General features: G+C 42.9%; 1 protein-coding gene across 4 annotated transcripts in view; it reads left to right on the plus strand.

Moving 5' to 3' along the window:
* Positions 1-27,310, plus strand: part of slit1a (slit homolog 1a (Drosophila)) — a 125,302-nt gene that overhangs the window by 14,308 nt on the left and 83,684 nt on the right. For all 4 annotated transcript variants that reach the window (XM_054798433.1, XM_054798435.1, XM_054798434.1 and 1 more), the window contains exons 2-4: positions 127-198; positions 4,478-4,549; positions 5,779-5,850. In XM_054798433.1, the coding sequence (XP_054654408.1) occupies positions 127-198; positions 4,478-4,549; positions 5,779-5,850 (216 nt within the window). The remainder of the gene's footprint in view (positions 1-126; positions 199-4,477; positions 4,550-5,778; positions 5,851-27,310) is intronic.

Raw genomic sequence — 27,310 nt, forward strand, 5'->3', positions numbered from 1 at the left:
GTGTCCTTTATGTGCTCTAGTACGTGCAAATGTTTTTATTTTTATTGTTACACAGCTCCAGATACAGTTGAAGGTAGAAACGAAGAATAAAATATTGATGAATGTTGTCTTGTCGTTTCGTTGCAGGGAACTGAATGGCAACAATCTCACACGCATCACCAAGAGTGACTTTGCTGGGCTCAAGTACATCCGAGTTCTGTAAGTTCCTCACTTCATGTTGCTTATTTGAATGTATTGTTATTGTCTGTCCTTCATATGGAACTATGCAAAAGTCTTGGGTTGTAGATCAGATACAATTAGTAGAATTATGCAAAAGAAAAACATATGACAATCAGTTGAGAATGTGGTTAAAGGTGTGGCTAGAGGATTTTATTTTTACCTTTTCACATCCCCATGCCATCAATGGCACCCCCGCAATCATAATCTATCATCTAGTCATCGTCCTCCATGAACCTTGAAGTGGCCTGCTAACGAAGCAATAAATGAACAACAACAAAAAAAATCCATTTGATGAAGGTAACCCTGGTGGAGGTCTATTAAGTGACAAATCTACTTATGTATACAGACACACAATTGTACAGAGTCGAAAGGATACTCGCATTAGCATAAGCACAGCGAAGTGGGCTTATGGAGATCTACTCCACAGTACATTAAGCAGCCAAGTGACTGTAGCAAGTGATGTAATGGCCTTCTCTCTCACTGTGTTCTGTCTGTTGTAGCATCACTTACTGTGCCCTAGACACACACTTACGCACACTCACTTGCCCTCCGTTCCCACACATCAACAAGTAATGTGTACACAAGCACCGCTCCTAAATCGGCACAGTTAACACATTCAGCTCAAGTCAGTAGTGTTGAAGTTAAGCAGTCCTTGTAAGTTCAGGTATAAAAGTCGTTTTAAAACTGGTACGTGTGCACACGCACTGCAGGAGGGCAAGCTGTGTGGACATTTAAACGTAACACAAGCTGCACACCGTTATTTCTGCCCTGCGGAGTCCAACTATTTCCAAGCCGCGTCATGATTCCGTCATCCCTCTTGTCCCCTTGCTTCTTTTCTGAGCTTTGTTCACACTACTGCTCGTCTGCCCTTGCATAGTGTCTCTACCCTCACATGGGAGGTTAAATACCTTAGTGTCACCAGAAGGGCCAAGAAAGACAGTACCACTTGTCATTAAGCCTCCTGTTTCTTTAAACTGATCACTGTGAAGCGCGACACACACGCGTACGCTATGTGTGCGTGGCATCTCCTACTGTGCAGACTGAAAAAAGGTTGCCCTTCGTGTTTTGTGAGGATGATCTCTCATCCTGCTGACCCCTGGGCATCACTCAGAAGGAACCAAAAAGAAACAGCGGTATATCTTTACAGTCAGCTGCCGTCCGGCCTGTCAACGCAGATGATTTACACCCCCTTTGTCCGTCCGTCTATAAATCAGTGCTTTATGTGTGTGCACGCGAAAGGCAGAAAAGAGATGAGAGATATCACAAACCACCCCAGAGTCAAGTTTTCAAGTGAAAAGTAGTCCTATTTCCCCCCCATCTAAATTCATGAGAAAGGGATAAGTGGTGAATTGCACTTTTCTCTCAATGTTTATGGAGCGCAAATAGTCATTAGCATTTATATTTGATGGGGAGGAAGTACACACTGCCGAGTTGCAGCGCGTTGTGGTCTCATAGGAGACGTGAGAGGTGGCCTTCAACACAGAACAGTTGTATACGTAATGAAGGAACACTCTTGTTTCTCCTAAAGGCTCCTTCCTGACCTTGTGTTATTGTAACACTTCCAAAACCATCCAAAAAGACTCTTTTTTTTTTTTTGTGTGTGTGTGTGTGTGTGGTGTGGGGGGGCGGGTTAGCTTTGGCAATGTAGGTTGACAATGAGTGCCTGCATGTTTATGATTCGGACGAGAGACAGAGCACAAGTGTAGTGTTCCCACAGAGTCTGACGCTCCTTTAGAACTTCTGAAGACATATATAGCAGTGCAATTCCAACACCATATACAGTATGTATCTCCAACTCAAAACATGTCTCTCCCTTCATCCTCGGAACAAAACTTCCTCATTCTCACCACACTACCGTGAGGTGCATTTGCTGGCGCTCTTATTATGCGTGTGTATGTGGTCTAAATAAACAGAAAGACAAAGAAAAACAAATAGGTGGATAATTCTGATCAGCATTTCAGTGAAATTGGAATTCCCAGAAACAACTTAAATGAACCGGTGTCTTTGAATGCAACCCTATAAGAATCATGCTCTCATGCTCTTTCGGTTAATAAAACAAAGTAAAAATGGGCATATTTCAGACATAGTTGCAAGTGATTATTAATCACAATTAATTAATTCGAAAACAATCTGCTTAAAACTTCCACTCATATAATATTTTTATAAGGTTCCATAAATAGGTCTAGTGGTTAGCACGTTGGCCAATACAGGAACAGCCTGGAGATCGGGAAGACCTGGGTTCGATTCTCCTCTGGGCATTTCTGTGTGGAGTTTGCATGTTCTCCCCGTGTGCGCGTGGGTTTTCTCCGGGCACTCCGGCTTCCTCCCACATTCCCAAAAACATGCATGTTAGGTTAATTGGTGACTCTAAATTGCCCATAGGTATGAATGTGAGTGTGAATGGTTGTTTGTCTATATGTGCCCTGCGATTGGATGGCGACCAGTCCAGGGTGTACCCCGCCTGTCGCCCGAAGTCAGCTGGGATAGGCTCCTATGAGGATGAAGCGGTATAGAAAATGGATGGATGGAAGGTTCCATAAATGCTGTAATTATAGCCTGGGCATTTATTTACCTAAACCCCAAAGAATAGGTGGCTTTCATTGGAAACAGGCATTAATTGAAGGCTAACTCATTACATACAGTAACTTAATTTTTAACTTTAGTCATGAAGGAAACGAAGCTCTTACCGACCACACGGTCATTTATTAGTACATTGCAGAACACAGTCTCGCCATGACCAATGATGTAATGGCTAGTGATGTGCGGACGGATACTGAAATGTTGATACTTCCGATACCAGCTCCTCGTGCTCTAAAATGTATTCTCAAATCAAAATATCGATACTTTTGATACTTCAGTCCTTTTGTGGTGATGTGTATCATTTACAGGAACACAGTGGACAGTAGCAAAATTATTGAAATCTTCTTTAAATGACAGGCTACGTGTGTACTGCAATGCGCAAGTGCAGTGGCTCCGTCAGTCAGTCTCAGTCTGCTCAAACGATTGCCGATCGTAAATGTGTGAAGTGTGAATTAGTTTTCGGTCATTTAGTAGTTGTTAATAATTAATCTTTTATTGAAATGGTGTTATTATTTTACTTATTGTCTTTTTTTCATGTTTAAACATGTTCCATTTAATTTAAATGTTTAAAACACATATTGTATATGAGTTTGTTGTTTGTCTTTTCTGTTGTTGTACATTAGCTTGACTTTACTGTATTGCAAACTACCCCGCGTCCTCAATATACTTTAGGGTCTAAAATAAATGGATAAATTACTCAGATGCCTTGTATTGTTTATGCTATGACCTATGCTATGATTTGATATACAGTATGAAATTGAAATACAAAATTTGAAATACAGGACCATATATTGGGTTAAAAACTGTGGCCGAGGGGCCGTCCATATATTGGTGGTCATCAAACAGAACGACATACTTATGTTGCAACAAAATTAATACACAACACATCCACAGCAAGTTAACGCATCACATAAATCTGTTATTCATAAGTGCCCACAAGACATGCTGGGTAGTCCAGTGGCAACAACAATACGAGCCACGAACAATAAAACATTGGCTATCAAGAGTATTGTAACGCCCCTCCTTGTTTACTTCCTTGAATCATGCAAAAATGCGACAAACACTGCAAAATGCTGGGAGAGAGAGTAACACAAGCTACCCAGCATGCCTTACGGCAGGAATATATGGGTGTGATTTTGGCATGCTATTGTGCGTAGACGTTTATTTGTATGTCCACATGGTGCAGTAGGTAGGTTCCGTTGTGTGTCATGTGGGTGTTGACGTGATGTATTCTTTTGTACAAGCTACAGATCGCATCTGACTAGTTCCTGTACAACTCAAGCATGTTGCCGGATACAGCTTCGATGTTAAACGTTTAAATAAAGGAAGATGGAAATGCCCGATGGGCCAGATTAAGACGGCCTGATGTGGCCCGCGGGCAGCAGTTTGCCCACCATTCTGCTAGGCCCACGGACCACACCAGAGTCACACTTTCTGAGCCACCTTGGAAAGCTTTCCTGGCTGCCATACATTACCTCTCCTGCCAAAATTCCACACAGTGCCCTCACTCCACACACCGCTGGCCTCTGTGTTTGTGATGTGTTGAGCATGCTTCACCAAAGCGTGAATATAGACCTTCTGACAGAAGTCACCCCAACCAAGGCTTGGATACTTAGTAAAAGCAGTAAAAGTTTCAGTCTATCTTGGAGTGTAATATTAATACTACTTCTCCCTGCAGGCAGCTGATGGAGAATCAGATTACTGTGATTGAGCGTGGGGCTTTTGATGACATGAAGGAGCTTGAGCGACTGTGAGTACCACCCTGCAGAAATCAACTAGTTTTATTATATTTCTAAGCTTGAATGCAATGTGACTTACTACCAGGATGGTTCAAAGCACTTCCCTGTCATTCCACTGTGGTCCGATGATGCATGGAGCATGTCACGTTACCTTTTGCCCAGCAGGAATGTCCTCAGTGGGCGGCTCTGTGGCCTGGAGAGGCCTCCCTCACCGCAGGCCCTGCAACACCCACCATTACTCTTCAACAGCTTGTAAACCGGCCCTGAGAAGACATAGACAAACACGGTCAACCACACCTCGACCCGACACATTAACAAATCAATAGTGCTAGCCGCACGGAAACCTGTGCAGCAGATAATTTTATGGGCCAAGCACGATTAGTGGTGAACCCATAAAAGACTTTTCACTTAATCTGAAACCCACATTAACAATTTCAATTACCAGGCTCAAGGCCACGCGAGGCTCCCCTTTCCACTGTATTTACAAAAAAGGACTAGAAAGGTTCACGTGCCAGACCAATGTGGAAATTAAGTGGCTCGTTCTCCAGTATTTGGGAAAAAAAAGAAAAAAAAAAAACATGTAAGGTTGAGAATGAAGCGGGTTACGACACATTGTTAATATGCGCCAAAGCGCCACCTCAATCTTCTCAGTAGTGAGTGGCACAGGTCCCAACATCTGTCTCAAAGGGTCTGTCTTTCAGATTTGTGTGTCACAGCATTCACTCCCACGGGCCTCCAGTCTTTTGGGAGGGCGGTGAGAGAGTTGCGGTTTCCAACAAATTAGCAACAGCCTGTTCCTCGTTGATTTAAATGGCGTATTTGCATAAAGCCTGCCAGCCTCGGACATTATGTGTTTGCCAACCATTGTTCCAGCTAAGAAACATTTCATATCGATAGACCTTGATAAAACTCAGATCAAATCCCCGCACATGTTCACATCATGTAAATGATGTAAGTCATTTTGGTGCATTGTTTCTCTCGGAAAGACGGCACTTGTAATCCTACCCAACGCAGTGTTGTGATTTACAATGCTGTCTCTGACTTAGCAGTTTAATTCCCCCTCAACTTTCAGTTGGATATTTATGTGACATTCAGGGAAGACTGAAACACAATAGCTGATGGCTACGTTGATTCTACTGAATCTCGCGGAAATTATTCACAGCCTCACGCCTCACTCAAGGACGCACACACACACACACATTCAAATTCACCGGTTGATCATATGCTTTCCCTGCCGCAGGCGACTGAACCGTAATCAACTGCAGCAGCTTCCAGAGTTGCTGTTTCAGAAGAACCCTGGTCTGTCTCGGCTGTAAGTAACTGCAACTTTTTTTTTTTTTTTGCATTATTTCAACTGACCATGCTCCCTTGCTGTCTGGACATGTCATATTTCAACACTGTGCAGCATATGGAACACAAAACAGCAGTCAGGCATACATTTGATCCACTCAAGGGCAAACCGAAGTTTGTCAGTGTTGCCCAGTGTTGTATTTTCTGGGATGGTCACAGTGTTGCATATTGGAGGTGGGCGCAATTGATTTTGGGCTCTGTTCCGGAATAACGAATTATCAGTTATCACTGGACCCACTGGAGTGTTTCAATTAATTTCCATGCAAATTAATTTCTAGTCCCCTGTCAACTGTCTTTCCGGAACCTCCCATTAACAAGGGCCAAAAGACCATTGGATGTTCCCTTAAAGCAGCACAAGCCAATGAGGAGTCGGACCCAGTCTTGATAAACAGGGTGATTTCTTTAAAATTGAGTGATATTGAGTGGAGATGCTTAACAAGTTAGCTCAAGATATATTGGCGGCGGCGGCGCCATGCCTAAAGTGGTGAAATGAGACAGGGGACGTGGCAGGGCGGCAAAGGGCATTGATTGACACTGGTTTTAAAGCTAATCAGGACGCAGAAAACAATGAGCGGTGCAGACAGACGAGGGAGGGAAGAGACAGACACTCAACTTCCCACAATGCAATTCTTCTTAAAGGGCCAGGCTTTGCCTGTAACAGCGTTCATACGCTGTAATTAAAGAAAAAAAAAGCACTCAAAAAATCCAGTGAAAGGTGAACCGCGTTAGAGCGAGGGAGCGAGTAGTGCGAGTGAGCCATGGGTTTTGACTTTTGTGGATTCCTTTTAGTCTTTTTAGAGTTTTTCAATAAATTTCTATTAAGATTAATTTCCAGATCCCTGTCAACTTGCCTTTCGGGACCTCCCACACACAAGGGCCGAAAGACCATTGGAAGTTTCTGTAAAGTAGAACAAGGCAATGAGGTGTCGGGCCCAAGCTTAATAAAAAAAAAAGAAACAAGAGTGATTTGTAAGCACATGACCCTGATCATGGGGTTATATGACATTATAAAAACAAAAACGGGTAAAAAGAAAATGTGCCAGAGAATTGTGATTTCAATTCTAAGCAAGAAAATCAGATTTTTCCGTAATGGTGCAGCCCTGAAACCCATGCAAGCAAACACCCGAGTATGTATTCATACATGTGCATCTCATATAGTGAAACTCTGTCCCACAGTAAAGCTAAACTTTTATTCTCATCTCTAACAAGCCCCAGTGTTCTTTTGTCCAGATTTTTATTTTTTTGGCTAATCAGTTGTGAGCTGACCGTTCCAGCTCATAGTATCCCAGTTACCTGCAGCATCTGGGAATAATGAAACAGTGGGACATGGAAAAATGATTGTGAGCTTATGATCCCGACCCCAGACCCCCGTTTGAAGTCTAACGCCATCTTGAATCTATCTGTTGCTTCACTGTAACTATCTCCACACATTACCTGACATTATTTCAAAGTCATCCACCCTTCAGGGTATTAGGGCAAAGCCTTGTCCTTTGGGACGGGACAGCTCTGCTTGTGACTTTCTCACTGGCCTGACTGTCTAGCTGGATAGACACAGAGCAGAGCAAGGCCTTCCAGACCAGCACTCGGCCTTGAGCAAGCGTGATTAGTCCATCTGGGGCAAGCGGCTCTGCCAACAGCCAGGGAATTGTGCTAACACAGCCCCCCTGTTTCATCCAATCTGACTTCACGCTCATTATTCTAAACTTTGTGCCGCACATCCTGCACAGTGAGACCTTGGTCACGTTGGCTAAATCGATTCACAATGTGTATACACTCATTTGTTCTTCATCCTTGGACTGAATTAAAGAGAGCCATAATAGACCATGACGCTTTTCAGGTGTGTTGTATATTCCTAAGCAGTTAAAACAAATGAGCAATCCAGCCCTGTAGAATTGAAAATAAAGCAACCATTATGTCGCCTGTGGTAGATTGACAGATTGATTTGTGAAAGACTTTTTAAGAACAGCGGGGAAAAGACAAAGCTTTTTCTTAATGTGTTTCTTAACTCCTGATGTGTCTGGGCCACACTGTGGGTTCTGGTTCCAGTCTGATGCGGTTAGGTTACGGCCCACCTCGCTCTTGCCAGCAGTTTTTAATGGACTTAAAAGGTTCTCGGCTCCCAGAGGAAGACATTTGCTGCTATTTCGTTTGCGCCTTGGTGAAGAAGACAGACAACCAGGGTATGATAATATAAGTTAAATGTGCGCCTTTGCACTTGCTCAAAGTGCTCGTCGGGGCTTGTTAAGGTCTACCTTTATGATACTAACACGGGAGATTATCATAAAAGGTGGTGCACTTAAACCAGATGGTTCTCTTCATTTAAACCTTTTTATGCTTTTCCTCTTTGTCTCAATTACATCCTGTATTTCTCTTGTTCCCTCATTGTGGTCTTTTTTAGGGCGGTGGGAGTGTTGTGGGGGCAGGGGTGGGGCTTTGCAGCATAATCTATGACATCCTCCAGATAGGAAGAGGAATAATAGCGTGTCAGATCCCCGTGTCAATGGACTGGTGGTTGGGAATGGATGGGTTGTGGACTTTTCCACCTCAAGCAAGGTGGGGAAATAATAAGAAAATGTATGTAGAGATGGCTGAATGGACAGGACATCTGGCCATTATACCTACAGGAAGTGAAAATTAAAGAAAACAGATTTGGTTACCTCCATCTGCAGCCTTTTGGGAAGACCCTACAAGATTTGGTCATGGCTCAACAGTTCCTCAATACTAAACTCATCCAACCATGCTGTTATGGTCTTTGCTTTGTGCACTGGGGAACAGTGAACTGGCAGTTGATAGTCTTGCCCAACCTCTGATTCATTCATCTATTAAGATACAGTATAGGTGGTCCTTGGTTTACAGCTTTCTGAGTTTTGCCGTTTTGCGGTAACAGTACCATTAATTATTAATATGGGTGTCACGAGACACCCATTTCACTAGACGAGATGCACAAGATTGGGTCCACGAGAACGAGACGAGACAATATTTTAACTTTAATTTGAAGAAAATTGCAATGAAAAATATGACTGGACAAACTTTTTTTTTTAACTGCATCACAAAACAATTCAGGTACGTTTTGAAATGTTTGTCGTCCAAATAATTCTTGTCAACGTATTTTGAGAATATTAACATTATGTTAATATATAATAATAATAAGTCATAACAATGCAATATTTCCATCTTTCACTCTGTAAAGTTGTGGAATTGCTGTTTGCGACATTGTCTGTTAAACATTTGTAGCATTTCTTCAAATGCTGACCATCGACTCTTAAAGAGCAGCATCCCTTTTATGAAGACTTTTGTCTTTACTTTGCCAACCAAATGTCTCAGCGAATGTTGACTGCCGGGACAAAGGCTCAACATCTCTATGTGTATTTTATTTTCCCCAGATGGGAAAACTGGGTCGGGTGGCTATACAGTATTTGAGGTGGGCAAGTTAGTTTTGTTGCCTTTTATGTTGTCACCACTTTCAAATAAATTGGACACACTGACTCGTTTGTGTTGATGGGGTTAATATTAATGTTCTCACACGTAGTGGCTTTGCCACACAGACAAGAAGGACAAAGTCACAATGTTGTATCTCCATTATGACTCCCAAGGCACCGAGGCAGACTCATCTGGTGGCAGCGCGTTAACAAAACTAATAGTAACTTTTAAATTAGACGTCCTAAGATGCTGAGTGGAGAAACCGAAATCGGTTGCATGCCCAGTCCAAGCTGCCGAAATCATGAAGGGTAACCATGGTATCTTTGAACATGTAAAAGGATCTCCTACTGTATAAAATGGACAGTGACAACAGCATCAGCAGCATAGTGCTCTCCTTATTGACCACCGGGATAAAAGTAAGGAATTGTTGTCTCTTGTTATTAGTGTTTTATTTAATTATTGTATTAAATGTTTTGTTTTGTTTTTTTACTGTTTTTTATGTCTTTCATGTGTTCTGTGTACAGTGGGAGTGACTTAGGAGTTAATTTTAGGTACAAGAGTCGATTTACACCAAAACTAGACCTGCATGACAGTCTTGTAACGGGACTTGTAAGTAACCCGAGGACTACCTGTATTTCACAAAAGTGATTACGCCCCTCACATTCCAGCAACCATTTTTATTACAGTATATTTTCTCAAGGGACAATCCGGAAGAAATTAAATGAAAAATGATGAAAAACACTGGAGTGGGGTAAATGTGCATTTTTGAAAATATCCATGTTTGGGTGGACTTAGTATGTCTCCAGACCTCAGCCTAATTTTCTCTATATAGAGTCGTTCTTGTATAGTACAGTATGTTTGTGTTTCTTGAACTCTTTATCTGCACCCCTGCTGTCTCTTCCCAGCCCTGAGAGATAGCAGACGCTGATGCATGTGGGGCAGAGCAGAGATAATTGGAATTGATTAGAGATAACTAGAGAGTGTTGAAATCTGTCAGTGATGGATGGCAAATGGAGAGATGCGACTGGAATGGCGACATGAAGCCGAGACGAGTGGCGCAGAACATCAATGAACAGCGAAAATAGAGTTAAATTAATCAGCGTTAACAACCTGTTGGCTCCCCCTAGCCACCCGCCAACTTCTCCTCTTTCCACTTCCACTACACTACACAGCTGTAATCTCCTCATCCGTGTCTGTAATTAGTGCCTCCTCACAGTGGGAGAGCAGGAGGAGGGAAGAACCGTGGGACGGTGGGGAAAAGGTGAGGGGATTTGGCATGGCGGAGAACAGTTAGCCGAAAGAGATGGCCCCCTGAGGGGGAGCAGCATCTGGTTTGAGGTCAGGATGGGTGCTGGGGGGAAAGAATGAGGTGAAGGTTGCTGCTCGTTGTTGCCACAACACAGACTTGTCGGAAGGGGTGTTGCTTTCATTAACAGCAAATGTGCGGTATTACATGGTAGGGTGAGGGGACGGGAAGGTGAGGTTTCGCTCTGGTAGGTATAAAGGGGGGAAGTAAAAAGATGCAAAAAGATGAGATGACGAAATCTTGGCAAAAGAATCCAAGAGGGCGTGTTTCCATTTTCCATCTTTAAATTGAATGTTAATGCTTGACGACTATGTTGATACACACAAAACCTGCACTTGCATACTAATAGGGTGACATAGTTACACACACACACACCCAAGTAAAAGTACGAATCAGGGAAATGTAAATAACACTAATTAGACACAAACAAACACACTATAATTACATCTTTGTGTGCTAGTGTTTGTATGGGGGGTCGTACATGGGGGAATATGTTCTTTCGGGCTTTTAAGATTGCAGCGTATGGGTTGGTGCAGAGGTCTGTGGGAGATAGTGTTTCTGTTTGTTGATTGCCAAGGCGATGAAGTAGTGGGAAAGAAGAAAGCTTTGTTTGGAGGAAGGAAATCCAGAATAAGTAATGTGCCCTTTCATTAACACCATAACACATCCGTCTCTCACCTCGTTATCCCCGTAGGCATGAGGGCCAGGTATTGTTTTCAATTCCTGTTTGTGTTTTAGTTTTTTTACTATCACACAAAAAATACACCACTGATTGCTTTATAACCATTTTATTATGTCATCTCAAGGAACCAAACTATAGAAACAAAACTTGGATAGGCTGTAGAGTGGTCAGTGTACAACTTGATCGCAGTATATTTACTGTTAACACGGTCATTATTGTCAAAACAATTGGCGACACAATTGTGTACACCTCACAGTCAACAAAATTTAAAAAATATGCAAAATTGCACTTAAAAATCTGCGAAACAGTGAATCCGCGATATACCGAGGGAACACTGTGCTGCTGCTATTCTTGTTTATGAGCTCAACAGGCTGTTAATGGTCAAAACTTGCCTTCTATTTTCCTGTCTCTTTGTCTCCGCTGAATGACCTGGCCTCGGTGTGCCGCCTCTCTCTGAAAACTGTTTAAGCCCTAAATTTCCTTTGGTTCTTCATAGCAACCACGTCTTCCTCAATCGGTTTCTGGGCCATCAGTGTACCCTCTTGATTAAAATCTCCGCCTCACATCTGTCCAGCATCAAACTCTCAATGCATAGCAACATGCTTAGGGTCTTTCATTTTAGCTGGGATGCCAGTTTCCAAGAGTAACTGCACACACATGCTGAAATGAATTACATCACAGCGATTCAGGTTCTGGTGCCTCAGTGGAGACTTCGAGCAAAGGTACCATTGGTTGAAGGTTCTCTCGAGGCCACGGCAGCCATCTCTTGCTCAGTCTCAGCTTCCTTCCTCGTCCACTAGATGCTTTGCACTCATATTCTACACAAGCTTTAAGCAATTGCGAGTGAAATGTCAATTTAAGGTGTTTGAGTTTTTGCAGCAGCATGAAATTCCTGACCTGGCGGCCGACCAAACCATCCGAGTCAGGTATTAACGTCTTGCTCCTGCACCTCTTCCTGCCCCTGTCCTTGTCAGCTGGTAAAAGTGGCTTTTACAGCTTGTCGCTGTTTTCTTTACGAGTCCGGGCCCGGTGTGCATGTCCGTGCGTGCGTGCGTGTGCGTGAGTGAGAGACAAACGCAGACCAAATCATGAGAAGAGAGAGCGGAAGCCAAAAGGGGGTAATTTAAAAACCACTCCGCCATTTGAAATATTCACAACCTCAGCACAAGGGGAGCAAGGGAGAAGAAAGGACAGAAGAAGGAGACGAAAGCAGCGGGAGAGACATTCGTATAAACAGCAGTGTTTGTATTTACTGACGATTCTATGTCCGTCCTCATGAATAATTAAACTGCCAGCTTATTAAATATTCACATTAAAGCGCAGGGACATCAATGATGTTTGTGTGTCCAGCGTCTGCTACGCACCGCTCTACATATTGCATAAATATGCCAGTAGTCTTGATGATGCACACAATAGTCTACAATGGCCCCCAAATCAAATGACAATCGCGGTCGAGTGGAGTATGTGCTTTTTGCACATGTTTCTGGAGTTGAGGGACCGACCCGGTCATTATGAATTGATACATGCATGAATAAGAGATCACAGTGTGGTCCAGATCCGTCATGAGTATACACACACACAGGGATTTCACTCACTGGAGCTGCTGAAGGAGGGTCTGCTTGTCCTCCTCTCTGTGCCACTGCTGACAGTTCAGACGACTGGCATCGCTTGGTTCAGATTGGAACTGACACTCACGCACACACTCCTTGGTACAGGCAGTCAGGAGTTTGTAGAATACTACAAACCTGGCCTGGAATAACACCTACGTTTGATGCAAAAGAAGTTGTCATAGTTGTGAGTGCAGAGGAACATCTGAGGATGCGAGACAACCACCAGTTTATTCACCTTTAAAAACAAACTTTCGCATTAAAAATAATATACAGCAATTTAATCTGTTTTAGGGTCAAACTGGTGCCATCATAAAAGTATTATGAACCATACAAGCACTGTTAACATTCTTAAAGGTCCTATACAGTATTATACTATTTTTAAGAATTTTAAATACGTCTCAGAGGTCCCACAATGGTGTATTGGAAGTGTATTGGGCAAAATCTAGTCTTGATGTTGGAATTTAGACAGTTTTTATTAGCCCTATTCAGAAAACGTCACTCTGTGTGTCTGTAGCTTTAAAGGAATAGTTCAGATTTTTTGACATGAAGTTGTATGACATCCCCATCAGCGGTGTATTGCACCAACAGTGACTTACCCCCCCCAATTGGTCCCGTGAGTCCAGTTGTGGTTGGAGGAACATACCCGCTGAGTTGCAGGGGCCATTTATGTAAAGAGTTTGGCTTCTCAAAACGATATGCCTTCAAACGTGTAATACATTTGTATCATAAAAATGCCTCCTCCATAACAATCAGACCTCACAAATCACCCGGCGTTATATTTGTCTCATGATGTCATGAAAGCACGGCAAAGTGACCGTTTTCAGTGACTCTTCTCTCAAAAGTGGAGCACTTTTGCTATAATAGATTTTTCTCACACTTGGTAGTCAGGCTCAAGGGACACATGTTAAAAAGTCAATGCTACATGGAAGGGGGCTTACCAGTGTTATATTAAACCAAGGAAACACATTGACCCAACTTCACTGACAAGTTATTCTCCTCTTTGCACATACTATATCTTCTCTTGTTGAGGCAGGAGCTTTTTTTTGTTATATGTCTTGCCAAAAACAAACAGAAAAAGTCAAAAAAAGGAACCTTCTGCTTTCCAACTTGGAGGTTCCACTTCACATGTGTGTGCTGCCCAGTAATGCAGTTATCTGAGGAAACCCTGGCCATTCATCACAGCTTTAATGGGGCGCAGTCTCCTCGCAGTAGGTGTTTCCTGGCTCTCTGCATCTGTCCAGCTCGTTACAGCTAAGTTCAAAGGTCTGGGATTTCCATCAGCGCTATCTACTCTGGATCATCGTGTATAGATGTGTTGTGAGTGAGGAGCTTGTTGTTGAGGGTCTGTGTGTTCTCTCTAGTTATGAAGTGTTTGGGTCTGGACTTGAGATTCCCGGGTGCGTTGTTGGATATATTGTGTTCCATCTAGACATAAATGCAGCCTGGGCGGGAAGTTGGGGTGATTCACACCCATCCTATTGTCCTCCAGTGCAGGTTGAATGAAGAGCCACCCAGCACTGTATAGTATGGAGCCCCCGAGGAGACACGGGGAAGATGATTTTGATGGGTAAAAAAAAAGAGAAATTTTTGCAAGATTTGGCGGAAGTTTTGCAAGTAATAACTTTAACGCAATACGTTATCTTGTAAAACATTCTAAACGATGTGAAGGTACACAACACACTTCCAGTAATACCTTGCCTCCACATAGCAAAAAAAGGTTTGAAATGCTTTCAGTCTTCTGCATTTGTGCATCCCTTACTGCACAATTGTTGCGCTATCAAGTGCTATTGTAACTTTTGCGTTGTCTCACAAAAGTTATTGCGTTATCTTGCAAACGTCTTCCAAGATCTCGCAAAAATGTGTCTTTTTAAAATGATTTTCCCACGTGTCCCCTCTGGGGCTCCATAGTATCACACTGATATACCTATCTAGCGAAAATTGTTACCCCTTGAAGCCTAATCTGACTTGACATCTGAACATGTATAATGCCAGTAATGTTCTGAAATCATTTTGTTCTTTTTCTTATACCCAAACAAAGAAAACGCTGGGAGGGAAAAGGCTCAAAAGATATATGATTTAACCGCTTGAGGAAAGCCTGGTGTTTTGCATGGAGAGATTGAGGCTTTTTTAGTTGAATGTGTGAGTAATTAGGGGTTTTAAACACATCCCTGGATCATCTTGCCTATGGCTATGCGCTCTCTTTGTCTGTCTGCTTCTCACATCCATTCTTAAGACTCCAGTCTTTTTGTTCTTCAAACTGCCACCTTGAGACAATGCAGTCTAAAGCTGAGAAGGGCAATAAGTTTTCCGGTAAATCGTGTTTTGTCTGTTTCAAAGAGTCGGGTCTGGCTATGTAGCGAAATGAGAAAAATAGGCCATTTTGAATTGCTGCAGTGATCCCATGAATATCTATGTGTGTGTTTTCATTGGGACTCATATGGTTCCATCTTGGATGTCTGTCGTTTCCTTGTTTAGCACAACACTGATTTTCATTCACTGTTACTGAATGGATCGTCATATACACACAAATTCAGCAGGATTCTGCCAGATGTGCGCACTTACCTGCCGTGTGCTGGAAACTGCAGTCATGGCAATCTGACACCTCACAGGGAGCAAGAGACTCAGTGATACTGAGTATTGATTGAGAACATGCTGTATGGAGTTAGGAGGATGGAAAAAGGCTGGAAAAAAATCATTTTTTGTCTTTTGGTTCATAATTCCAGTCCAACGTACTCATCATTGGAAAGAATGTCATATCAGTTTTGGGCTCTTGATTCTTTATTTCGACACCATTGTGCGGTGTCACTCGTGTTGCAGAGATATCCAGGTCGTGGTACGCTTGAGCTTTCGTGGATCCTGGGTTGTCCAAACGAGTTTTTTTCGTGACACAACCAAATAACCTGTACTTGTGTACAGTTTTTTGAACTGAGGCACTTGGGATCCGTTGGGATTGTTAAGGATGGGGTTCAAAAGACCTCTCCATCTTGTGAACATCTACAGTTCTCCTTCTTAGGTCTTAACTGAGTTCCTTGGACTTTTTCATTGTTTTGAGTCAGGTAAGGCATCGAAGTCTCAAGCACCTATGGGAACTGGGACTAACATTGCAATTCTCCTGGAATCGTTCAAATGTTTTATTTTCATTCCTAGTTTTGATGCCCACTTCGCCACGAACACCAACGAAGATGAAGCGGCTCAATAGTTAGGCTTAACTTCAGGGGGAAAAAAAAGGAGCGGTTGGCTCAGTGCCACATTTGCAACACAGCGATATCATGAACAGGAGGGTGCACGACCGACATTATGGTGGAGCAATAACAGACTGCCCCGTCTTTGATCCGCTACGTCGAACTTCCTCTAAGAAGTTCAGACATTTCTTCCGAAAAGAATTCTGGTTGGCACCCTCGTTTAAACTATGCAAACTTTTATGGCCCAGTCTCTTCAAAGCATCAAGCTGGAGCATCGTTAGGGACTGGGATTGTTCTAATTCAAATGATGTCCAACTCAAGTTTTGAGTAATGAGTCCTGTCTAACCAGTCATTTTTATCCAGGCCAAGAGAAACTGTCAGCTGCAGTCATTCATGATCACTAACAAGAAGTTCATAAGGCTTTGTCTTGTCAAGTTAAGAGATTTTAAAAACATTCAGCACAACTTACTTGAAGATTTGGGTGACGGTATGTGTATAGTTCACCATATATGTAAAATTCTGAGTCTGCATAAATTAGAGAAAAGCCAAGATATATTCAAAATGGTGCACCAAATTCTTGAAAACATTCAAGCCCATGATGAGTGTATCTAAAAGTCTGACCACACACTGAACGTAGATAAATCAAAATTCCTCAAACTGCAGCTGAATGAGGTAAACATGCTTTGAGTGGAGTAAGAAGTGGGCATACTGAGTTGCAGGAGAATGGATGGATGTGAAGGTGATGGACTGTGACAGAGGCAGCCAATAAATACTGTGCGGATTTAGCAAATGGAGTTGGCAGACAGAGCAAAAGTAGGAAAGAGAGGGGGCATATATAGAAGACCGATTGGCCATCTCTGTCTGCAGACTTTGAAAGGATTCTCATCTCTTCTCATCTGTGTGTGGCTGGCTGACAGCACGGAGAGGGCGAGGGAGCCCAGCAGTGCACCTGCAGAGGAGCATTAGCCAAAAGGTCCATTATCACTTCAAAGCTGGACTCTGCCAGAGGAGGCCTGTGTGACACGGGGGCCCTACGGAAGATAGAGGGGGAAAAACATGCAGTGATAAGACTAGAAAGCCTCCTCCCTTCATCAGCTCTCCCCATCCTCCCGTTTTACTGTACCCCACTTCCTTGTCCCACCCTCCTTATCACTCCTCTGTCCTCGCCCTCCGTTACTTCCTCCCCGTACGTGTCTTATCTGCATCTTTAACACCTGGCTGCCTTGGACAGCACGCCATTATAAAATTTATTTGATTCCTTTCCCCCCTGGCTGGATTTCTCCATCCTCTGGCTTAGAAATGGCCTGGGGACTAGAGGTTCTGATGAGCCCCAGGTTGTGGTAATGAGCTTGCAGACCCTTTCATGTGGAGATCAAGCCGGCCGGCGGGTAGAGGGGGGCGTTGTCAGCGCTGGTGTTAGTGGAGTGGATATTTCCAGCACTTTAGAGTGAAAACTTGGTCAAAGCCAGCGCAGGCCAGACCTGCTTTATGTGGACAGTTCCCATGAAGTCAAGGCGACCTCCGCCTGACCAATACCGATAAAGAATAGAACAAATAATAGCAGTCTTTTAAAGTTATTGCGTTCCTCTGTCCAACACAATTTCTTTTCTGATATTTACAGCTTTTGAAGGTCAAACCCTTCAAGCGGGATAAAAGAATAAGCCAGAAATCATTGGCAGACACACACTAATACAGCATTTCCTCTATTTCTCTCTGCTTGCTTGGCTAAAGAGTCAACACCTCATAAATTCACCATGAGAATAAGTAGTATCCAGGGACAAAGGCAGCGTGACTGGGGGGATATTTGAACACGCGGGTGCTCTTTGATTTGACTTTGCCCAGAAGAATCAATGCCACTCCCTAAATCCTCCATACTCAGCCCCATTAAATCCTCCCAGAAGCAAGCTGTGCGTGTGTGTGTGTGTGTTTGTATTAATCCGTAACGCCCAGCTACATTACCATTATTATACTCACCCTGACACCTTCATTAAGCCCACATACAGGAATTACCATTGTGTATTAGGAGACATTCCTCACAGCACTGAGGATGCCCTTAAATTATTTTAATAGGAAATTTTAAGAAAAGTTAAGAACTATATTATGTTTGACCTGAAACTGAACCAGCAGTGTACAAATGTGCAGCCTGTAGCAATGCACTCCAGAAAATGGGGAGCCATTAGGGGTGTCACGAGATCTTGCGAGATGAAAACGTAATGAGATTTGTCTTTTGGAGAAAAGCTGTCTCCCGAGAACAAGGCAGCCAGAAGCCAATCAGACTGTGAACTATGGCATCCCTGCTATGAATGATATTACAGTATAATATGGGAGTGGCACTGCACGAGGCAAGATTGGAACTGCACATAAAGTGCTTTATGCACACTTTAAACCTTGCAATCCAACCTACCTGGCGTTGTCAGTGTCAGCGAGTGACGTGTGGTAATCCTACATTAGATCGACTTAAGATTCGGCAGATCAAAACGCGTAGATGGCCAGACATGTCTGCACCCTTAATCGCTGTTACCATTAATCACCATCAACATGAATAATGGTACTGTGGCGACCATAACTCCGCTTCATAACACACCTCAGACATACAGAAGAGCCGTGTTGACAATATTGCGGCATGGTTGCTATATGTGGTGAGTAGGGGTGCGCGTTGAAAGTGAAAGGAAGTGTTTCTTGCGTCATGCATTTATTCGGTAATTAAATACAAGCGGTCAACAAAGGTGAGGTATCCACCACGCAGACGAGCGGGAGTGGAATGCCGCCTCCTCACTGCCTTGCAATGCAATGGGTCTAAGAGCTACATAAACCCCTCCGCAATGGAACCCAAACCATGACCAACAGAACCAAGAAGGCATAGCTTGAGCACACTCTTACATCACCCGGCAGCCCCTCGCCTTCCCGGTGAAACACGCATGAGTGCCCAGAGTGTGGCGCAGGGGCCATGTGCGGAACGTGGCTCATTGTGGAAATGAAAAAACAAAACAAATGGGCTGTAAATAGCAATTGTGGTGCCCCCAATGGGTTGCGGTAAAAATGGTTTGGAATACATGCTAGCATACATGCCATACAGATAACCTCAAAGTCTGTAATCATTACACAAATGGTCAATGATGAATGGCCCATTAGATTTTTTGCTTGATGGCGGCCATGTTTTTCAATCAATCTTGCTCAAATTTTAGAGACATGTGCTTGGCTGTCCCCAAAAGGTGTGTACCGAATTATAGGGTAATTTGGTTGCAGTGGGTGTTTTGTAGAACACATTGAGCTGTGCGAGAAATTCCAAGTAAATCTGACTTAATTCGAGTTAAGTCTTTGGTGTTTGCTAAAGTGAGATCTTACGCAATCTGTTTGATGCGTTTTATGTGACTTTAGAGGCAGATTTTTCCAAAATGTGTGACTTCAGGAGCATTTAGGCCCTGTAAAGGGTTTTTGAAGTTTTAGAACATGTAGCTATAAGGCATTATGTTTACCTCCATTTAGGTTTTAAAAGTGCAGTCCCAGGAAATAAAGGCGATATGCCCAAGTTCCACTTCATAAAGCTGTTGTAAAAGAGTGGAGGCCATTCATGGCTAACAAAGACTTTTCACATGAGCAAGCTAACAGACAGCCCACCGCACTTCCTCAACACACTTTTACCCATTTCATCTCTCCTCTTATCCCTCTTTCTCAACTCTTTGTCATAGGTTAATTGGTTGAACATCTTAAGTCTTTTCAGAACAAAGCTCTTCTTTCATTGCACGGCATTTTGGCAGAGAAAAATGGCAGCTGGCCTCGTCAAATATGATAAATACCTCCACTGAATCATGACAGCTTGACTTTTCTCTCATTTCTTTGTTAGTTTCTATGGAGACTGGATTGGCAAAGTGTTGTTATGCTGCGTTTGGCCCCTCGGCAATATCATCCACCTCTCTACCTGTGTTGGTGGATATAAAAAGACAGTGTTGCTTTTGAGTTAACACCTTTGCAGCAAAGTTTCTCAAAGTGCATCGATCCTATTGTGAGATGTAAGTTGGTTTCCTTGCAATATTCAGGTGCATATGCAGCTTGAAAAATATTTTTCATATTTTTGTAAACAGCGATGGTCAGTGGGGTTATGGAAGCCCATAGCCTTGTTTCCCAGGCAGGCACCCTCATAGGTTTGAGATCCCAAACACCCAACACCATTCCCATCACCCCTCATCCCCTCCACTCCACTCCCATCCCTCCATCCCTCCCTCTATCTCCAGAGAATTGCTTGCCCTTTTGCTCAAGCCATTCCGTCTCCTTGGAGCTCATTGTTCCTGGTTGCTAGGTGATAGTCGGGGGCCTCTTTCTGGTCACCTTGGATACAAGGGGAGGCCTGGGTATTTGGTAAAGGGTCAGGGGGCTGCCAGAGGTGACGTGAAGGTGTGTGTGAGACGACATTTACGTACATTGTTAGCCATCAAAGTGTGTGTGTGTGCATGTGTGTGTGTGTTTGGTTAAGGGTCAGGCATGACAGAGCGGCTACAAAAGTGTAGGGTGTGACCGACCCCTCCTTCACCATTTATTGGCCTATTCAGTCACCCTCCCTGCTCACAGCCAGACTGGGCCAGGAGGCACCAGAGCTGTCAGTCAACATTTTGGGGGATGGGGGCAATGAGGGGGGTCCAGAAAACATAATTAATGTGTAGCACCAGACCTGACATATCAGAGTCCCAGAGTAGAGTAGGGTAGGGTTGGGTAGTCTCCTTCTTTTTCCATCCACACTGAGCCTCTCTCATTCTATAAAACACACACCAGGGGATAGCCTCTTTGTCAACCAACCCTCCTGAATTTCGATTCTCAACCGTCAAGTTGGCCCGGCCCGGCCCGGCTGGTCGTGAAGAGTCCTGGAGTGCCTTTCACCAACCTCCATCTACAACAACACACACACAAACCTTCTCTGTTGTTGCCCAAGACTGAAGCACACATTGAAAGAGTACGAATGGAGCAATAGTTTGGTTAGATTCACTCATATTTAAAAGTCTCACCGTTACGATATGGGCAAAAGTCTTGGGACACTATATTTGAATGATTGATCTTACCGAGCCATTTTGGACAATTCTATGTTTGCAATTTTGAGGGAACAGTTTTGGGAGGGCCTGTTTTTCGGTGCCCCATTGACATGTTTGGATAAGTTTGGTGTGTTGTGATTGACTGCCGATCAGTCCATGGTGTACCCAGTCTCTTCCGCGAAGTCCGTTGGGATAGGCTCCAGCTCACCTGTGGATGGATGGAATTGGGTGTGTAAATAACTTAGCTTCAGCCCTGATTTTAACCCTATCAAACACCTTTGGGGTTGAACTAAGAACAAAGATTGTGATCTATCCAGGCCCTTTCTCAGTCCAACATCAAGAACTTCTGACCTTCTTCTGAATGAATGGACCAAAGACTTCCCATAGACACATATGCAATACTGTAATACTTAGGTCGACAGTACTTTGCAAACGTCTTAGGCCACTGTTGACGTTATCATTTTAATAGACATTTCTGTCTGTAAATAGCGGGCAGACTCATTACATTAAAAGCTTCTAACCAATTTTCACCAAACTTTGTAGAGGGGTGTCACAATGAGTACATTGTAATCCATTACATTTGAGGTGAGGACAGCTAATACAGGAATTTGTTATTGAATCATTATGTTTCATTACAGTGGCCAAGGTTAGACCATTACTTACATGGGGTGGCAATAAGTTGATACCTAAAATGTCTAGATGGCCATTGGGGGGGCCGGAGAGGGTCAAGGGTGACCGCGTCCACCATTGGCCACCATGTAGCTCTGCCACTGATTTTGGCATCAAAGGAACGGTCCACCCCTAGAATTGTAATAGCACCACCCTTCATGAACCAGGAAATAAATAACAGACGGATGGTTAACAATTCAGCCTTGGTGGAGGTTTGTCTGTATTAAGTGATATTCTAATTCTACGTGGTCATTAAAGTATTGCTAAAACAACATATCTAATTGTGGCCCAGGACTTTTGCACAGTACAGTGTATTTTAATGCTCACACTGTTCTGTGATATCAATTGGTCCTGCCTTGCATCAGTGAGGCCTTGGAGCAAACCCTTTAATGAGCACACTTCTCAGTTTCATTAATGATGAGTCACCATTGCAGTACTTTTTGTGAGTCATCGCTTTGCGTTGTCTTTTTATCTAACGCTGTAACACATGAGACACTTAAGCTCTTCTTCCACTGCCTTACTAAGGACAAACGTAAATTTGCTTTTGCGCAGGTGTCATCCTGCCTCTGTTAACACATTTGTCCATCCAGTCATATTTTTTTATTGTACTTTTCTTAAAATTAACGTTAAAATATCATCTCGTCTCATTCTTGTGGACCCAATCTCGTCCATCGTCTCGTTTCGTGAGTTGGGTGTCTCATGACACCCCTAGGAGCCATACCTTAATATACTACAGAAACATTTTAGACTTTGCTAGACTTCTTTGCTGTGGCTCTCTTTGCAATGCTCGAATATTTTTTTAACACCAGTGTGAGGAAAAAGAGTTAGAAATATTGGACTTTCTAGAAGACCGTGAATGCATCCTGGCTGAGTTCTAACTGGTGATTGGATGATTATTTAAGCCCTGCAGAAAAATAACACCCCTATAGTCACCTTCACACTCCTATTATTTGTTATTTACACCACATTGCTAATGTTGCAGGCTACTGGCTTACTGCAGGGATGGCAGGGATGGCTTTAAGCATAGCATGCCAGCGAGCTAACTAGTTTGCCTCCAATTTATTTATTCTAAACTTAAGTGTTTCAAACAGAGTGGGAAAGAAGGACAAAGTAAGAAGCCAAAAACCTACCACTTCCACACGGAAAGAGAGGAGAACTTCTTTTCACTCTATCATGTCAAACATGCGATGGCTGACTCCATGCAGTGTGAATTAATTAATGAATTTTTGAAAAACCGCAATAGAGTGAGGGAGCGATGTTCAAACCTCAATGTAGCAAGGGAAGACTGTATACTGTTCTTGGAACTGGTAAAATTAAGGAAGAGTTTATAAGATGTTGTTTTAAGCTGATGTTGTGTGGCTCCAGACTATTTTTATTTAGTAGACGAGGGGCAAAAATGGCTCTGTTGTTATTAAAAGGTTGCAGACCCCTGGACTAGGCTAACCTGTCGCGATTTTGATGTTAAAATGCGAGTGTTGTGCTAGCACTGTAGCTCACATACTGTAGATATGCTAGTGTTGCTAACGTTTATGTCCTCCTGTCCCACTAGTTAATGTTACATTGTTGTACATGATATGTAGCATATATTACACTGGACAAGTGCAGAGTTACAGTGTATATGTAAAAAGCGAATAATGAATAGCGCTTCTTGGAGCCACGCACTCTGTCGGAGATAGGCATGGACAAGCACAGGCCATTAGCGTTCCCAGTATGGCTTACGAAAAGCACTTTTAAACTATCTAAATTCCAACTTCAAGGCTAGGTTCTGGGATTCCGATATGCTATTGTGAGGCCTTTAATAGAGAAGAGGAGAGATGTATACAGTAATGACTGAATTAAGAATAACAAGTTATTGATGGCGTCCGAAGCATTCATGGCTGTTGAGGTGCATTAATGTGGTTTTGACCCCTGAATGCAGCGTACACTGCTGTGACTGCATCCTTTGTTGGTGGAGCGCTAACCTTTCTTTGTGCCTACGTTTGGACCAGTAACCTTGCTTTGTGTCGCTGTGTGTCTCAGAGTGGAGTGTGAGTCCCCTTCTCCATAAATCACTGTCAGATTGCGACGGACCAAAACAAAGCGCTTGCCCAAATCTTGGATATTTGTGGCGCGCATGTGTGTGTGTGTGTATCCGCTCGTCCATGTGTGTGTCAAGCCCTGGGCCCTTCATTAACCGGATGCAAACAAGGGTTTATGAAAATTCATTGACTGTGAGATGGGCTTTTTTTCTTCAGAGCAATATTGCAGCAAACGCTGCACAGGGTGACACAACACCCCCATCGATTCATTGAGGGACCGAGGAAGGGGGTGAACAGAAAAGGTTGAGAGAATGAGGTTGATCGCTGGTGCGTGATAGAATAAACTGCTGAATTTCTGTCACTGTGCGCGCGTGCATGCATGTGTGTGTGTGTGTGTGTGTGTGTGTGTGTGTGTGTCCCACATGGGGGCCTGATGATAAATAAATGATGATTGAAATGAGAGCAGCTCTCTGTGGACCATCTCCTTTTTTCATGAGAAGTGACTGTTTACAACTCGGCACACAAACACACACTTTAGAACACGCTACATCCATGCTACTGGAGTGTATGCCACTTTCCTTTCCAGGAACATGTATTTGTACTCTTGTATACCTGGCGTTCGTCTACATAACAACCAATTTGCTGGCGGTTAAGTGCATTCCAAAGCAACAGGTGCTATGACACCAACACCCAAGACTTTTTTTTTTTTAAACAATTTGAGTATGGAGTTGGAAATCGAGGGAAAACAGAATCACACCTGTATAATATCTAGTAAGTGTAAAATATACAGTATTATGTGGATGTTCGAGCTGAAAAAGCTCGGGAAGTTCTCATGAAGACCATTATTGATGACCTAAAATGGCATTTGTGTTTGCACAAATGGTTTAAAAAAAAAAAAGTTAGGTATATTTGTGTTTGTATGGAAATGTGTACAGTTGTCCTTCGCTACATCAGGGTTCCAACATTGCACCCTCACTCTCTTGCGGTTTTTCAAAATGTAAGTAATTAATAAATGATTGCTGGTTTGTTGTTGAATATGATGTATTATTAGAATGAAAAAATATTGAATATTGAAGCATATTGTACGTATTCATGGGCTGAATTAAGCATTTTCAAGCATACAAATGGCTAAATGAACAAAAATACAAATATAAGGCATTCAAAAGATGTGCAAAGAAGTGTTATACAGTATCTGTAACTTGTTGTGTGTGCCTTTAAGCAGCGGGACCTGGGAAATGACGTGTGTATGACGTCAGCAAATAGATTTGGCTGTTGGCTGAGTGCTAGCAGCAGGTGAGCAGTGTAAAGAGTGGTCTACAGCAGCTCCTGTGTTAATGTTCACTGCATTTATTCTCTGCTTGTTCATAAAGCAATTGAAGTGCATTGTGAGTCTCTCCTTAACCACAAACAGCGGCAGTAGAGTAGTATTCTACACTATTCTCTAGATATCAGTAACGTTGAGAGACAATAGCCACCAGTACGCACGCTGTCAATACTATCGTATTTATGTCTAAGATAGATTATTTTCTATTATCATGTCTACTATATTGGGTAATAGAAAAATAAACATGACTATAGGGGTGTTATTTCATGTCTACAGGGCTCTAATAATGTTTAAAGCAATTGTTAGAAGGTCATAAACAGGTTTTCTGTGCTTAACTACGAAAAGATTCCATTTATTAAGATTGAATCCTATTTCTCGGAAATTTCGGTTGAGTTTGGAGCCAATTAACCACTGCTATCGCTAGGTGCTCATGCCCTAATAACAAACATGGCAGTTTCAAAAGGGCCCAAACTAGTGCCTGGCTCTGCCAGTAGAACCGTGTCAGAATAGTGAATAGCACAGAATGGGTACTGTGTAGTGTAAAAGTTGCATCAGTTCATGCCACTGCATTCCAGCCATGTGGAATGGTGATAGGAAACACTGTGGTGAATGCAGAAGCTAACATACACACACACTGCACATCATGGATATACTGTAAATGCCTTCCTTGTGAGAGAGGCTGGGGAGCTTAGGTGAGCTCAGTAGGGTAAATACAGTGATAAAAGCAGGATTTTCGGTGATACTTGGGGAAGGAAGGGAGAGAATTTATTAATATCCCTGCAGGCCCAGGCACGCCAGACACCCTGAGATTTGGAACCAAACAGCGAGAGCGGCGCTGACTCATGGTTCCTGTGCTGTCCTCTGCAGGCTGTCCTAACATATCATTGCTTCCCTTGGGAGCACTAAACCTCTCTACGGGAAAAGACGGCGGCCCACCTTGCAGACAAAACCTGACCTTTTGCTTTGCCGGAGAGTAAATAGCGCCGCGGATGAGCCGTGAGTGAATGGGGTCAAGGCGGGGTGCTCTTGAGCGAAAGTGAGGGATTCGTGGGTGTCAAGAAGAGGGCATGTGAAGACACATGATTTTTTTTTTTAAGGTTTTTCAAACATCCCATTTCTAGGCAACTAAAGCAAAGGTCAAAAGGAAGGACAACAACGTCTAGAGCACGATTAGACAGTACTTGGTTGATGTTAAGGGAGACTACTCTGGAATGCTGCAGTGGGTTTAATTACAGAGAGCGCAATAGTCTTTTTAAATATTTAGAGCACAGATGATCGCTGTGTGCATACATGGGCATACAAATACCTATGTGTGCACATGTGGTGCGTGTTACTGCAAGTGTGTGTGGTTGGGGGAATATAATGTGTTAGGCGACGAGCCTGCGGCATTTCTAGTGTACACAGAAGTGCATTCAACAGGTTGAACAATGCTGGTCTCATGATGATGATGATGATGATGATGCCCCCTGGTTTGTATTCAGTTAATAAAATCAGTGAAGAGCTTCTTCTTCCTCCTTTGTAAAAGGAAACCTCGCATGGAGCAAAAAGGTGGCGTTCGCTTCAGCCCAATTGCAGTAAAATGGGAACATGGCATAGTTTATTTGTAACATGTTTAACAAAGTTACTATTAGGAACATCATAACGTATGATTACACTTCAACATGTCTAAAAGTGAGTTGCGAGCAGCAGAGAAGAAGCAGACCTCCAGAAATTAGTTTAGTAGTTTTTATGCAATCCTGCAAAGAAAAAAAAAAAGTATCTTCCTAGGAAAAGTTGGTGAACTATCGAGACATAAAAGAAGACAGATTCAATAGTTTTTCATTAAAATACACCTTCATTGTCTTCATTTTTTTCACACGACTACAAGTATAAATTACCTTTGTGGTACCCCCAATGAATTGTGCTCAAAATGCTATGGGAGACATGCTAGCATACTTCAAAGCAAAGGTGTGGGCACAAGTTTGATGACTTTGGACTCGACTTGGCAAATATCATGAAAGACTTGAACTTGAATCAGTGACTTGTGACGTGACTCGGACTTTAGTTTGATGACTTGAAAATACTTGAGATTTTCAGTGAGTATGTTGAGTAAAATATGTCCTCATTCAGCATATTCAACTCAACACCAAATTTTCCCGCAAAATCTACCTCATTGAATGCATCTATTGACCATTCAGGTCCAATCAGGTT

The sequence above is a fragment of the Dunckerocampus dactyliophorus genome, chromosome 14, assembly GCF_027744805.1.
Source record: "Dunckerocampus dactyliophorus isolate RoL2022-P2 chromosome 14, RoL_Ddac_1.1, whole genome shotgun sequence".
Classification (NCBI taxonomy): domain Eukaryota; kingdom Metazoa; phylum Chordata; class Actinopteri; order Syngnathiformes; family Syngnathidae; genus Dunckerocampus; species Dunckerocampus dactyliophorus.